The sequence below is a fragment of the Leptidea sinapis genome, chromosome 25 (genome assembly GCF_905404315.1).
Source record: "Leptidea sinapis chromosome 25, ilLepSina1.1, whole genome shotgun sequence".
NCBI lineage: Eukaryota > Metazoa > Arthropoda > Insecta > Lepidoptera > Pieridae > Leptidea > Leptidea sinapis.
The window spans coordinates 7690763-7706492 of record NC_066289.1 but is presented as its reverse complement, the minus strand read 5'-3'; the positions used below and the strand labels follow the sequence as shown (position 1 = coordinate 7706492).

Genomic DNA, 15730 nt, shown 5'->3' with positions numbered 1-15730 from the left:
TCCAATGACTCAATCAAGTAAATCAATTTTATTTGTGACCAAGGGGTTATATATGGGTACACAATAATGGAGTCAACTCGTAGCCGATTTGAAGGAATATGGTATCATATTCCAATGACAAATAATCAAGTTATAGAAGCAGTTCTTCAAAGGATTAGAAAATAAACTTAATAAAGTTTAAAAGACTAAAAAGTATCTTCCCTTTTTGTCTAATCACAGTACGCTGAATAGTTACGGTGAATTCATGCTAACACAGCAAATTAAAACATACAATGTTTGAACAGTGGAATGTGTAACATTTATTTGGACAACATTTTAGCTGTACAAGCACATCGAAAACATTTATGCAAATACCCTTTGAGATAAACATATTGATACATTTCCTGTATTTATATAGTAGTCTTTGAGCTTGTCAAAACAAAACATTCGTTTTAGTATTTTTCATTTTTATCCTGTATGGTATACAGTATACTGTTATTATTTTGAGCGTTATCAATTGTCTTCCATCAAATTTTCCATTCGTAGATGTGAATTTTTATATGATTTAATGTAATTTAAGTATCGATGGGCTGAGTGTGCACAATTCGCAGACAGAACACGACGCATATGTGTGTTGATTGTTAAAGTCAGAAGAAATTTAAGCAATGAATAAATTATTTGATGTACAGCTTTATTTTACATGTTTTTTTTTTGCTTTCTCCGCTAACCTACTCCGCTCTCATTATAAAGTTTAACCTTGCCAAAATTTTACTGCTACTATACAACCATGCAATTGATATAATCCTAAAATTGAATTCAAAATAATCACATGCGTAATAATGTTTCTGTGTTTCAATTGTAACAAACTTATATTTATTAATTGATTAATTAAGCTTCAACTTTATTAATGTGATATTCCAAAGTTGCCTAATTTAAATAAATATACTAATAACGCTCACGATTAATAAAAACGAACAAATTGTTCAGGAAAAATATTTTTAAGAAAATTTTACAAACTATCGATTAATTTAGGATGTTTTTATGATTTACAATTTTAATAGGTGCTTCCATCAATAGATAAGGTGTATTATGAAAATCTTTATCGCGGTATCAATATAATTTCCAAGGAAATTTCTGAGAACCGAAGCTCCTTCCAGTTTTAAGGTAATTGATTTTTTGGTGGAGAAATATTTTCTCTTACCTCGGATCTGTCGCTGGCTGTCCGTAACCTGGCAGCTGCAGCCTGGAAGGTTGGAGGTGTAGGACCCAGGGTGTCGGTAGAGCCTCTGTTCACCAACGAAGGGTGTGTTGCCATGAACCGGTGTATCACAGCTAAATATTTCATGGTCTGTTCCGCCACGTCTTCCAGCTTCCTTAACCTAAATTCTACATTCTGCAAAGAATACAATTATCTTATTATATTATTAGGAGAACCAAAGGTAACGACATAGCCCGAATGATTACGATGCTGAAGTGGCAATGGGCAGGGCACATAGTTCGACGGACAGATGGCCGTAAGGGCAGTAAAGTCCTCGAATGGCGACCACGTACCGGAAGATGCAGTCTTAGCCCACAAGATTGACCGATCTGGTCAAGATCGCTGGAATACGTTGGATGAGGGCAGCGCAGGACCGATTGTCGTGAAATCTTTGTCCAGCCCTTATAATGTTGGCATCAAAATCAAATCAAATCAAAATCTCTTTAATCATGTAAGTCACGGAAATAACACTTATGAATGTCAAAACAAAAATTTATTTTTCTTATTGAATCTACTGCTACTTCATAAAGGGTTGAGCCAATGAGAAGAAGTAGCAAGAAACTCATCAGCAACAAACATTAGCTTGTTATGCCTACTCCTACTATTCGGTTATGTGGAATTAGGCTATTTTGCGCGAAGTATATGCATTTACAACATGATCTCAGATATTGTATAATATTACTATAATAAAATAACTCTCCTAATAATAATTTGGGAATGAAGCAACGGCTAAATTATAAATTTATTTTAGTTTCACAAAATTTTATTAGAAAAGAGGCCTGCTGTTTTTACGCTCACGTTCTTCTCAAACCTGAGGCATATATTTCGGAATGGAATAAGAGTTTGACGTCAATTTTTAAAATCTTATTTTGATTAAAATAATATGAATTTGAATTAATAAACAAATCATCTAGTATAATTTTCCGGCAGCCATTATTTATTTCAATTCACATGTTTTGGTTTTCATTATTCGATTAAAATTGTCTATAGTTATATGTGATAATGTACTTATTATATCAAATATGAATTCATACTTGTCCAGAGAGAAAACAAATACAAATACTTACTGTAAATATGTACTCACCTGTACTGATTGTATTTGGAGGTTAGCTTTTTGATTTAAATCTTCCATTTTCGTTGTTATATTCTCCACTCTGTCCGTCGTGCTCCGAACTCTCTCCTCTAATGAATTTGATAATTTAACTTCCTGAAAAAGTAATTTTGTTTAACATTCCATCTACTAGGCTCCGTAAAATTGCTAAATCTTTTAAAGTGGACTGTGTTTTATTTTATAATAAACTCCCAAATGATATTAAAATATTACCTATTAAAAAATTTAAATGTATCGTAAAAAAATAAATTAACATCTGAGGCCTATTATAATGTGAAAGATTATTTGAATAATAAAGATAGTTGGAATTCATGTTCTAAATTTTCTGAATGAATATTGTTATACTCATTTGAATGCTATTGTAACTTTTGTACTTCATCCTGGCTTACACTAAATAACTTATAAAGTTTTACAGTGAATAAAGATACTCGCTAGGGACGTCAATTTTGGAGTTTTTATGATTTTTCCTATACATTAATAATTGATAATTGATACGATTTTTTTCTCATTTAGACCTACGATCTGTCCTCAAGACTAGTCTTTAATAATAATAATAATTTTATTTACACACTTTTACACAAAATATTATCTTGCCCCAAGCTAGGCATAGCCTGTACTATGGGTACAAGACAACGATATATTTAATACAAATATCCGGACGACCGAGCCTTGCTCGGATTTTTAAGAATGTACAAAACTTGAACAAAAAAAAAAAACTAGTAGGACATCTGGATTCGAACCGGGGTCTTCTGCTTTCCGGATCACCCAATGTCCCATCTGAGCTATAATAGTCTTGTATATAGTGGCGAAATTTACCTTTGTATTCTAATGTTATTGTAGCTGTTTCTCATTCAAACATGGATAAAACCATTTTTTTTTAATTGAAACCTAGCTAGATCGATTTATCACCCCCGAAATCCCCTGCATACTTAATTTTATGAAAATCGTTGGAGCCGTTTCCGAGATTCAGATTATATATATATATATACAAGAATTGCTCGTTTAAAGATATAAGATATACTTACTTAAACATACACATACACATGGACGTTTATCCATGACTCGGAAACAAACATTCATATTCATCATATAAATGATTGCACCTACGGGATTCGAACCCGGGACCTCTAGCTGAGTAGTCAGGGTCACTAACCATTCGGCTATATGGGTCGTCGTTCTGAGCTCTCTATTTTTTGGTTCAGTTTAATATGTTGGGCATTATTGTTAATGGTGTAAGGGCAGAGATTCAAATCAGCTTTAAGAAGTAACATAACCTGAAGCCTTTTTAAATTTAAAAGTTATGCCCTTACACTAACGGTGGCGAAACAATCATGACTGCAGCTCCGACTAAAAATTTTGAGTTAAAAACTAGTTTTTTTTAATTTTGTTTTCGGCAATTTTCTCCTCCAAAATTTAACCAAACGTAACGAAATTTTGGAAACTGAATGAGAAGGAAATGTTTGACTGTTACAGTTTTGTTCGCTTATATGAAACCTATATGACTAAGCGTTTCAAGCACAGTTTGAAGTACTCTAGCACATACAAAAAACAAAAATAACAAATAAATAACATAGATATTGATCTTATCTATTATATAAAAAAAAAATTGAGTGTCTGTTTGTAATATTGACATAACCATTTTTTACTATCTGTATATGAATATACAAACGGTGTACATACACCAAAATAACATTTTTTACAATTTTTATCTGTCTGTTTGTTCCGGCTAATCTCTAAAATGGCAAGTCCGATTTTGACGGGACTTTTATTGGCAGGTAGCTGATGCAATAAGGAGTAACTATGGCTACGTTTATTTAAGAAAAATTCTTTAATTTCAGTAAAATAAAGTAATGTTGTAATGTCCAAGAAACGGTATAACTCTAAAAATAATTTATATGGCAAAACAACATTTGTCGGGTCAGCTAGTTTGAAATAAACTCGAGGTTATAGAACTAGGAATAAAGATTAGAATTTAAGAATCTGTTAGTGACTTAGGGTAAAAACTAAGGGGAAAAGAGTGGGAACGTTTGTATGGAAAAATACTAGGAAATGGGCGAAATTCTCCAGAACCATATACCTATAGCATATAGTATTCCTTTTAATTGTTGACATTTTTATAATATGTAAAGTTTATCAAAGATATTTCTTGTAAATTTTTGAAAAACAAAGAAGTACTCCTAAGTTTTAATTTCAAATACTGCGTAAAATTAGCAGTAAATCGCTGAAACACGTCACAAAAATGTCTGGTGTTTTTTCTATTGAGAAAATTATTTTAACCGTGTTTGAGCTCTAATATTTTTAATTATGTGACAAAAAGGTATTTATATCAAAAAAGTAGATCTACAAGTAGGTCACATAATTAAAGGTATAACTAAGCCCATAATGACAGTAGTTTGATTGTTTGTTTATATATCATATTTAATAGGTCAGATAATGATAAATAGAGAAAAGATTTTAAGGGAAGGCCCTTAATGACGGTAGTTTGTTCAGATATTAATAATAGTGGCTGTGGAGTAGCATGTGAAAAGGCTGTACATACGTTATAAGCACGTTTCATTCTTTTTTGTCACTGACCTGTATAAATACCACTGGACAGGCTGTTCCATATGTTTGACATCAAATTTTTTGTGCCTATTTGAAGCGCCACTCGCGAGCGCCCAGAGAACTAATTTTGACGTATAATACAAATGGCTGCGAAGGAACGTACAATACTCTGATGTATATTTGCATTTCGAATTAATTTCGTTCGTTTTCTGTGTTATTTATACTTCAACGTCATAAAGTACACAATTTTTTTTTGTAAACAGTTTCCCACCATCAACCGATGTTTGCTGAGGTTGTCATCACTAGTATTAGTATCGCACTCTCGCTACATGGCCAACAGCGCCAAAATGGCGAATATCAAACAGGCACAAAAGCACTTTGACAGTCGCCAGTCCAGTGGTATATAGTAGAGCTCAGTGGTTTTTGTAATTCAAACAGAAATATAAGGGTAAACGGCATTTTTTATGAAGAAAAAGTGACGTAAGTCTTAGTAGTAGTAATTTCACTAGCTACGGCTTTGAACCAAAACACAGTAATGCTTTAAACATTTTGGCAATAATGAGTGCAATATCAAAATTCTAGAAGAATCTCTCTGATAGTTCGCTAGAAATAGAAAAAGCCAAATATAAATCATTAATCTCGTGAAAAACTAAAACTTACTTGTTCCCTAAAATAGCCTTCGACGCATTCCTCTTCAAAGTCGTAAAGTCTCTCCAAGTCTTCTTTTTCTAAGAAAAGTTTCAGGCCATTGTCGTATTGAAACCTCTTATGTGAGACGTTCCTCGTTATCCACTTGCATGTTGCGTAAATGTGGCAAAATATTATTAATGGTGGTGGTAGCACTGGTTTTTGTTCGTATTCCATCACTACTGTGAATCTTTGGAACATCCATACCTACACAGTAATATAATATTAAAAAATAATCAAATTATGCATTATTAAGTTATTCAAAATTATCTAGACCAAATTTTGTGGGCAAACTATAAGTTTAGTACAGAGAAATATTATGCAGATTATGCAACATTTCCACAGCTCTGTAAAGGAAAAGTTTTAAGAAAAGCACTTCAGAGATTCCCAAGTATATTTAACCTACTAGATAAGTTAATGCTCTTATGTCGTGACAAATAACTTGCGAAATACCGCAACACACATTTGAAAGTTTAGATTAGAGATTACTAAGAGAGAAGTTCGTGGAATTTCTAGAAGTTTCGTGCTAAATTGAAGATGAGGATGAGGAATTCAGTTCATTCAACGGGATACTTAAACATTTATGCTTAAATTTCAAAGCACAAAATAAAGATTATTTTAAACATTTAAGTAAGGTAAATAAAGAATGATCACTTACAACAACCTACATTTAAAGTTTTCTGATAATTTGTATAAATTAAAAGTAAATTGAACATTCATGCAGTTTTATAACAGCAAAATAATAATGCAATCGACTATTTCTGAACATCTTTATATACTTGTTTGCACTAAATCACAATTTAAAGTTTTAAACTGAGATTTAGCACGCCGGAAAACTCGCATTATTTAGTAATTAGTATCGAATGAAATAGGCACTGTCTGTCATGATGAATTATTATACAAAAACATTCAGAAATAAACTGCAACAAAATAAAGCAAAAATAAACCTGATGCGAGACTTCATTGACTTCGTTAAAGATATTATTAAAGCCGGCAATAAGGAGGTTTATCAATAAGATGTTGGCGACGAGAAGGTAGACTGTCATCGCAATTGGAGTAATCCAACGGCCTGTTACACATTTCTGATCGCCGACGTTTGTGCCGCACGGAGGGTCGATGTCGGGGGCAAAAACCTCCCCGTACAACATGAAGTAGGGTTGGTAGAAGATCTAGAAAAGGAACATGCGATGACATAAAGCCTTTATACACTGCAAAAAAATACTGCAACTAAAAAAACTGGAATAATAGAAGAGTATAAAATCGTTACACATTATTCGATTAAATCTAAATCAATACTAACAATATAGTTGTTAATGTAATAAAATTACAATGCGTAAGGATTTTCAGAATTTCAAATAATATAACTTAAAAAATAAGTAGCATAAGAACTATAGAACAGGCAAAATTTTATAATACTTAAAATTAACTTTCAAGGTAGTGATGAAAAGGCCAACGTGTCAAAAAATAAACAAGCTAACTACAATACTGATGTCTTAAAACAAAATTCCTAAAGGAAACAAATAATCTCGCAACAGGCGACAACGAAATACAAAAACTACAACATAATCTGAAAACATGAAACTTTCAATCCACAACGACGCATCCCAAATGCAGTGTCATAACAAAATAATGTATTTTAATATTATTTGATCTAACGCCAGTATTCACATGATAACATACGCTCCGAGCAATTATATTTTATCGTAGTTGCAGTGTTTGAATTTTTTTTTTCTATTATTTTAATAATTTCCTTTGTGATGAGGTGAGGTGAAATTAATTACTTAAATTATTATGTTTTTATCTGTGCAGCGATTATAACCACACAAATTTGAATAATTATAATATAATAAGTATAAATTTTATTTAATTTAAGGCAGTATTAAAAAGAAGTTAAAACACAACAAACACAGTAATAATTACAATAAAAGGGATGATGATATTAATGTTTATTATTTACTGTGAATACGGGCGTTAGATACTCATGCCAATGAAACTAATACGATTGATAAAACAAAAGAAAACACGCAAATAGGACGCGTCATCATGCATATACAGGACCTGATGAGAGACGCCGTTGACTTCAATAAAGATGTTATTGAAAACTGCAATGAGGAGATTGACAAGAAGTATGTTGGCAATGAGGAGGTAGACGCTCATTACGAGAGGGGGAACCCAGTGGCCCACTCTGCACTCCTCGAGACCAGGCAGCCCACACGGGGGAGCCATTTGCTCAGCGAACACTTCTCCGTACAACATGAAGTAGGGTTGGAAGAAAACCTGAAAATGTTAGTAATGGCTTTATGATGAATTGTTAGTATATACTTCGATGAATATATGAATACGGAAATTTATTCTGCATATTATAGCATAATTATGTAGTTCTAGATAAAATATGAAATAAATTGTTAAAAGTTGGAATTAGTACCTAATATTTATATATAACACAAAAATACAGCTTGGGTGACAGACAATTATATGTTTAACACAATATAATGGTTATATAATATCAGCGGCCGTAATAATGAGCACCCATTTCCAATGGACCAAGAGGTTGACATTGCCAAAGTACGATAGTTGGGTTGATAATGATAGTTTATACATAGGTAACACTGAAAATGTTTAGAAAATGAAAAACGGCTTAATGTAAATAGTTGCCAATACTTTTATTGTTTTTCGAATTAATCTCAGTTCCTTTCTACACTACTATGGAACCACTGAGAAAAGCAGTGGGCTCATTCTTCCTTAGGGGTCTTTTCTATGGCATTTTTGTACGCTTTCACTGCATCTTCAGGGCTCGTAAAGCGAATACCTCGAATTTTATCTTTAGTTCTAGGAGTTCTAAAACTCACAGGGCGCCAGGTCAGGACTGTATGGCGGATGACTCATTATCTCGACACCTGCCATAGTCAAATATTCAACAGATCCTGCTTTGAGGGCGCTGCTGTTTTTTTCAAGACAACTGGCAAACAGCGATAGACATACCAGTTTGCAGTAACTGTCCTTCCATCTTCTAGGACAACTGTCGCGAAATGACCTTTCCAACCAAAAAATGAGGCAATCATCTTTTTTCCTTGACTTCATCCTTTCTTTACCTTAGTTGGGCGATCCTCGAAAGGAAATGTGTCGGTATATAATAAATAAATAAAATAAAATAAACACCCACTGAGCTGATTGTCTTTTGGTTTCAGCTTCGTAGCAATATATCCAGCTTTCATCACCTGTGACGATGTCAAATACAGCATTTGAGTCACCGCTGTTGAACTTAACTAACATTTACTCTATCACGCGTCGCACCGCACTGATGTTATCTTCAGTAGCCGCTGTTAAAGGACGTCCCTCACGCGGATCATTATTGAGATTGCTACGTCCACGCTTAAACTCGTTAAACCAATTGTAAATAATGGCACGAGATGGGGCTTCATTAAGAAATGCTAATCACAGCCTATCATAGCTTTGTTGTTGATTAAGCCCACAACGAAGTCATAATAAATCATTGACCAAAAATTTTCTCGCGTTAGGTTCATTTTCACGTGTAACAAGAGTTTTATATTTGCCGCCAATTCGCAAAAACAAATGACAAATGAATGCAATATACTACTACATTAGGATACCAAAGAGTTCTAAAATTGAAATTAAAAAAAAGTTTTCATCAGCAACGTTTTTAACTGGCTAGTTCTAAACATTTTTAGTACAAATGTCAGATATTCGTATGTGTGTGGTTTGTGGAAGTTAGGGCCTCCACCCACTGGCCACTACTGTCGCGACCAGGGTGCAGCAGCCGTAATAATGAGTACCCATTTAATTAGCCAGTAGAGTGCCATGTCGTGTGATGTTAAAATGGCTGCCCCAACTTCCGCAGTAACTTAATTAGTTATGAAACCTTAACCTTAGTGCCTTAATTCTTACCCTTAATTCTCCCTTGGAAGCTATGTTCAAGAGTGGAAGACCGACCCTAGAGGAAACCTTAATTTCTAATGTAAGTTGTTTAAGGTTAATTTTAAACATAATAAATACATGGGGCACACAAAAAGGTTTGCACTTCTAGCTAATCGGAACTATTTGAACTTCGAATATTATTTTTTATTTAGCTTCCGAAAAAGTACAACTCATCCTGCACATAGCCCCGACTTAGCACCCTGTGACTTCTGTATTCTCCCCAAAATCAAAGATTTGATGAGATGGTTTCACTTTTACCAATTCCGAAGAGGCAGTGATAGCTTTCAATCAGCATGTAGAAAACATGCTTCAGATCTGTGGTCCTCCTGTTTTAAAAAATGGTTCGATCGGATGAAAAAATGTTTCAAATGTAAAGAAGAGTATTTTGAAAAGCAATAAACATAATATTTTGGTTATAACATGTTGTATTTTTAAGTTACGCAAAACTTTTAGCGTGACCTACGGATTGCTTCTATATCGAAGTCTTCTATGTCAACTCTTTGACACTTCTGGCGTTGGCATAGACTTCTGGTAGAAGGTGAGGTTATGTCTGAGTACGAATAACAGGATAATATTTTAGTTTTATCTACACTAATATTATAAAGAGGAAAGATTTGGTTGTTTGTTTGTTTGTTTGCATTGAATAGGCTCCGCAACTACGTTATCGATGAATCTACGTAATCTTGTGTGTTGTGAGTTGTGACTCAACCGTGGCTCGCGTCGACTGTTGACGTCGACCGGCCCGGGTTGATATGATTTTGATGCGATGGTGTTTTAAAACTACCCACTAGTATTATAATTTTTATTTAATATTTGTATTGGAAATTAGAAATGTATATAACCTATACTTACCTAATTAGCCTATTTTAATTACTTGATATGTACTGTAATTTTGTTTCCCACTTTTTATAAAATAGCCTGTAAGTTCGATTTAAGTGGAAATTCCTTTATGGAACAATAAATGTCTTAAACCATAACTACTGAACCGATTTGAATAATTCTTTCACTGTTGGGAAGCTACATTATCCCCGGGTGTTATAGGCTATATAACATTTTCAAAAAATTAGGGATCTCTACTTAAAGTCCAGTAATGTAACCCAAGGTGTAAAAATACGTACGCGAACGACGTCGCTGGGTATCAGCTATCTAAAATAAAATGAACATTACTTACTTCTCTTATCAGGTACCAACTAGCTTCTTTATCTGGGTACAATATGGCTTGCCTCGCCACTCCAAATGACATCAGTACAACAAGCAGTAACACCACGAAATAAATCATATTCTTAACCATTTTACCCATCATCGTGACTAGTGGACCTGAAACGACCGAAGAAACATTCCAAGTAAATATTAAGAACAGTAGATAAACAATTTCTATTAACGCTCTCGTCGATTTATTGCCGTTTTTAAAAACCTATCTATGCTTAGTTTAACTAACTAGAGGTAGACAAATCTATCGTTTTACGTTTACTTACATTTCAATAACCAATCGACATAAAGCATTGGACTATAACGGGCGTTCCCAATATTCAGTCTATCTCTCACTTGACTATCGTTGACTTTTTTGTCCCAATAAACTTATCGGCGGTAACTCACCTTATCTGTACACGCTGTCTGTCAATGGGACGACGTATAGCTTACCAGCGATAGAAGTTTGTATGGAAATTTCAATTCACGCGTACCAATATAAGGCGATAAGAATGACTTATCGGGTATATTGGGACAGCTTCAGATTATTGACAGCTAATTACTGACAGTATATTGGGAACGGCCGTTATTATACTGGACATAGCTATCGATAGATAAGATCTTGTCATTAAGCGGTGACAGCAATGTATCCGTAACTAGAGATACGTTATTGAAAACGGCCGTTAATTAATAAGTACCCACTCATTGTGTATACAATAATATTTCTTCAGGGAGCTGTTCGAACAAACGACCTTGTTCAACAAAAGCGTTGCCGATCTATAAACTGGGCGTATAGGTTCCTTTGAATTTAGTCTAGTATCGGCAGTGTAAATGGATGATTTAAAAAAAAAATTAATATGTGTCCTGGATAACATAAGATCGTGTGCAAACTTATTTTGTAACCCGAACATATAGGTATTTATTTTGTGTTTAATCAAATTGGGTCTACACTACTACTACTCCACCAGTGGGAGGCTCCTTTGCACCTGATGCCGGCTAGATTATGGGAACCACAACGGCGCCTATTTCTGCCGTGGGTAATATGTAAGCATTATTGTGTTTCGGTCTGAAGGGCGCCGCCCTTACACATACACATAGCTAGTAAAATTACTGGGCAAATGAGACTTAACATCTTATGTCTCAAGGTGACGAGCGCAATTATAGTGTCGCTCAGAATTTTCGGGTTTTTCAATAATCCTGAGCGGCACTACATTGTAATAGGCAGGGCGTATCAATTACCATCAGCTGAACGTCCTGCTCGTTCTCTTATTTTCATAAAAAAATACTTCCTTTCATTTCATTGAGATAAAAGTCAATAGATAATATTGCATCATTTTATCAAATTTATTTTTACGTTAAATAAAATTTAAAGGTTCATATTTCAGGCAAGAAAGAAGGTGTAATGTCGAAGTTCAACCTAAATATAGTTGAGGTCGAAAAGGACAAAGGCAATTTGGTAACGTATTGTAAGTCTTTATAGCTTATGAGTTTGTGAAAGAACTACTTAACTGGAATCTCGCGATGGTTATTGTAAATAGCCGTTATTTGATTAAATCTATTTATTTTTATATCAGTTTCACATAAACTTTTGGTTTAATGTTACGTTTTATATTTATGAGTTTCTTTAGCATAAGTGATGCTAAAAGATTAGTAATATTGTTTAGAGATGTGCTATGCGGAAGTCTCAGTATTAAGTATCCGGTTATTAGCCAAGTGCTTTTGCTTAGTTTTAAGGACACGTCTCCCGGTGCGAGAGCGAGTCCATAGTGTCACGAAGTTTCCCTGCTAGATTGAATCAGAAATGTGGAGACCCGTAGGTGAACCAAAGTCACTGACATAGCCCAAATGATTGCGAAACTGAAACTGGTGCAGGTAGATGTCGAACTGATGTCAGACAGGTGACGAATGGCAACCACGTACCGGAAACGTAGTGTTGGTAGGCCCCCCACAAAAAGGACCGACTAGACAAGATCACCGGAATACGTTGCATGAGGACAGCACAGGACCGATCATTGTAGGGATCTTTGGGGGAGGCCTTTGTCCAGCAGTGGACGTCTTCCAGCTGTAGATGAATTATCGTTCCCAGATGTTTGTAGGTTTCGGCTTCAATTTCTTTATATCTCCAAAGCTCAAAAACTTAAAACAAGCTCCGACAGAGATGCTCAACGTCTATCATGCTAGTCAGCATATAGATGCCATAAAATGCTTTAACTCAGAATTGGTTTTCGACATTTGCATATTTCATTTTGCATTCCGTTTGTTGGATCCATTTATGTTTTTATTGGCGCGGTATTCCGAACTGCTCAAAATATAAAACGAAAATTTGCGAATATCGACTTTTCATATCTCTTGTTTCAGAAATCTGGATAGCAATGTTTCATTTCTAAAGTCTGTTTGAATTTTTTTTTGCTCCAGCTAAGGACTTTTATTTGATTGATAGAAAAAGATGATCTTTGTACGTTCTTCTGTTGTGTATATTTATCTGTTGTGAATTTAAGGCCGCTATCCCAAGAAAAGGCCAAATTAGCGCATAATTGAAACCATTTCATAACAGTTTATATAAAGCTTTTATTTTTACAAAAAATTATTATATGTCTACAGAATATGAGAAGAAAATTATTTTTTTCTTTACATTTCTATCATTAATACACATTTTTTTACAAAAATAACATTACTGTGTCATGTTAAATAGCATTGGTAAACAGTTATTAATTGTTCGTACAATTTTTATCTAGATTGAATGATTAACATGGCTCTAATTGCAAAAGTTAGTTAGTAGTAGTTAATCTTTAAGATTGCGAAAAAAAACACCAAAGTAGGTTACCTCTAACTTTTGCAGTTAGAGCCATGTTAATCATTTAATCTAGATAAAAATTGTACGAACAATTATTAACTGTTTACCGATGCTATTTAACATGACACAGTAATGTTATTTTTGTAAAAAAAAATATGTTTTGTAATAAATAAAAAATGCTTCTAATTCTAAATTAAAACTATCGAGATCTTGTACGGGAGAGGTAAGCTCCGCTTGATTCTCAAGGCCATTCGCTAGGTCCCCAGCCTTAATATCATTTCAATTCGATTTTAAATATACCGCCTATGTTTACACGCATTAATGACGTTATTTCCGGTACGCATAGTTTAATTTTAAGATCATAATTAACTGCGTAATTTCTTTATTTTGTGGAGCCTGCCTAATCGTGTGTTTAAGCAAAGGGCTATCCATCCAGCCTAGTGAGCAGTCGGTCCGAGGTTCGAGTCTCCTTCCGAGACGCCCCGCGCCTGTGAGCTACATTTTCGGCCTCCAAGGCCCCCGCCCGGCTTCGCTGTAAAAGCCTTCAGGGCTATCAGCACAGAGGAGGTTTTTAGTCGGTAGGGGGTGTTTACACCCGAGCCCGACATATGGGCCCCGTTTCGGGGTCTTCAATACGTAAATGTATTTTACTCCTCTCGAAAAAAAAAATAAAATTAAGCAAAGGGTTCATCCATTGTTTCTGATGGTAGGTGATAACCAAGTTGTTCTTAAACTTTACCACTATTGTTTAGATACAATTTTTTCATATACTACCCGGAAGTACCTCACCTTGCAATACGGTTCCATGTTGAACTTTTATTAATTAAACATTGTTTTGAGGAGGAGTGAAAACATTTGTCAGAATGTTTTTTTCTTCAACAATGATTTTGATTTTAACTATGATTGGCTAACCATGGTTTTTATTTTCTAAATTTGTTACTTTGCTGTTTTCTGTAACTTTGTTATCTTTTGGCGGTTGTTTATAAAAATGATCGAAATATTGAAGTTTTTATTCATGTTCAAATATGAATAAACTAATAATACAATGAATAAGATTATATAGTAACTTACCTAAGTACTTATTTACACCCAATATATTCAATATCCTTAAGTACCAATAAATAATATCCACGCAGTAAATAACCCGGCCGACGTCCATTGATGCTGGGCGGAACCGAAGCGTCAGACCGACCAGGAAGAATATAATGAAACCAGCATCGTATGTATTCCACATGTTCCAAGCCCACACGCTGAACTTATGTCTAAAATATACACAAAACGTTTAAAATGCTGTATAATAATTATTGTTATGTATTGATGTATGTATTGTTACGGGGCAGTGCGGCCGATATTAATACCATCTTTGTGCTGCAGAAGAGGGCTATTCGCGCGTTTTATAACCTAGGTCCTAAAGAATCATTCAGAGAAAAATTTAAAGAAATAAACATTTTGACTGTTGCTTCTCAATACATTTTTGATAATGTTCTGTATGTTCATAAGCACATTGAGGAATTCTCTAGAAACTGTGACATTAATAATGTTAACACGAGGAACAAACATAAACTTGTTATGCCTACTACTCGGTTGGGTCGAGTTAGTAAGTCTTTTGTTGGGCGATGTATATGCTTCAACAATATGATCCCAGAAAATGTACAAAACAAATGTGTTACGAAATTTAAAAGAATTGTTAAAAAAACGTTTGTGTGGGAAAGGTTATTATAGCATAAACGATTTTCTTAATGACACCACGGACTGGGAATAAAGCGAACACCCTCAGGCTCTTTAATTATAAATGTTTATAGTACGATATCACATTGTAATCCATATTTTATATAAAAAAAAAGCCCGCTGAGTTTGTTGCGCCCATTCTTCTCAGGTCTGAGGCAGTCTCTTTTGAATGGGTTCAATAAGTGATTTTAAATCCTATTTTGAATAAAAATATTTGAATTTGAATTGTTATATACACTGTGCGCCTAAAGTTGAAACATCGCCAGCTATACAAATTTATACCAAAATTTACGAATGATGCGAGATTCGAACCCGAGCCTCTTACGAATAACGTTTGAGTGACACATCGATCGTTAATCTTGGTATGTCGTGTTCAACTCTCAGGCTATAGCTCCATCTACAGGATCTACTTTACAGTTGATAACCTGCTCAACCCCAATAATTGTATATAGGAAATTGACATGAGATGTCGCTCTTTCAAATCTAAACAGTTTGTTATTTTTAA

The 15730-nt window shown here is 34.3% G+C and overlaps 1 protein-coding gene across 4 annotated transcripts in view; it reads right to left on the bottom strand.

Annotated features, from left to right (window-relative positions):
* LOC126972044 (transient receptor potential cation channel trpm) overlaps positions 1-15730 on the bottom strand; it is a 311245-nt gene that overhangs the window by 28005 nt on the left and 267510 nt on the right. For all 4 annotated transcript variants that reach the window (XM_050818611.1, XM_050818612.1, XM_050818613.1 and 1 more), the window contains 6 exons: positions 14569-14759; positions 10687-10832; positions 6527-6748; positions 5553-5786; positions 2322-2444; positions 1181-1372 (listed from right to left, as the gene is read on the bottom strand). In XM_050818611.1, the coding sequence (XP_050674568.1) occupies positions 1181-1372; positions 2322-2444; positions 5553-5786; positions 6527-6748; positions 10687-10832; positions 14569-14759 (1108 nt within the window). The remainder of the gene's footprint in view (positions 1-1180; positions 1373-2321; positions 2445-5552; positions 5787-6526; positions 6749-10686; positions 10833-14568; positions 14760-15730) is intronic.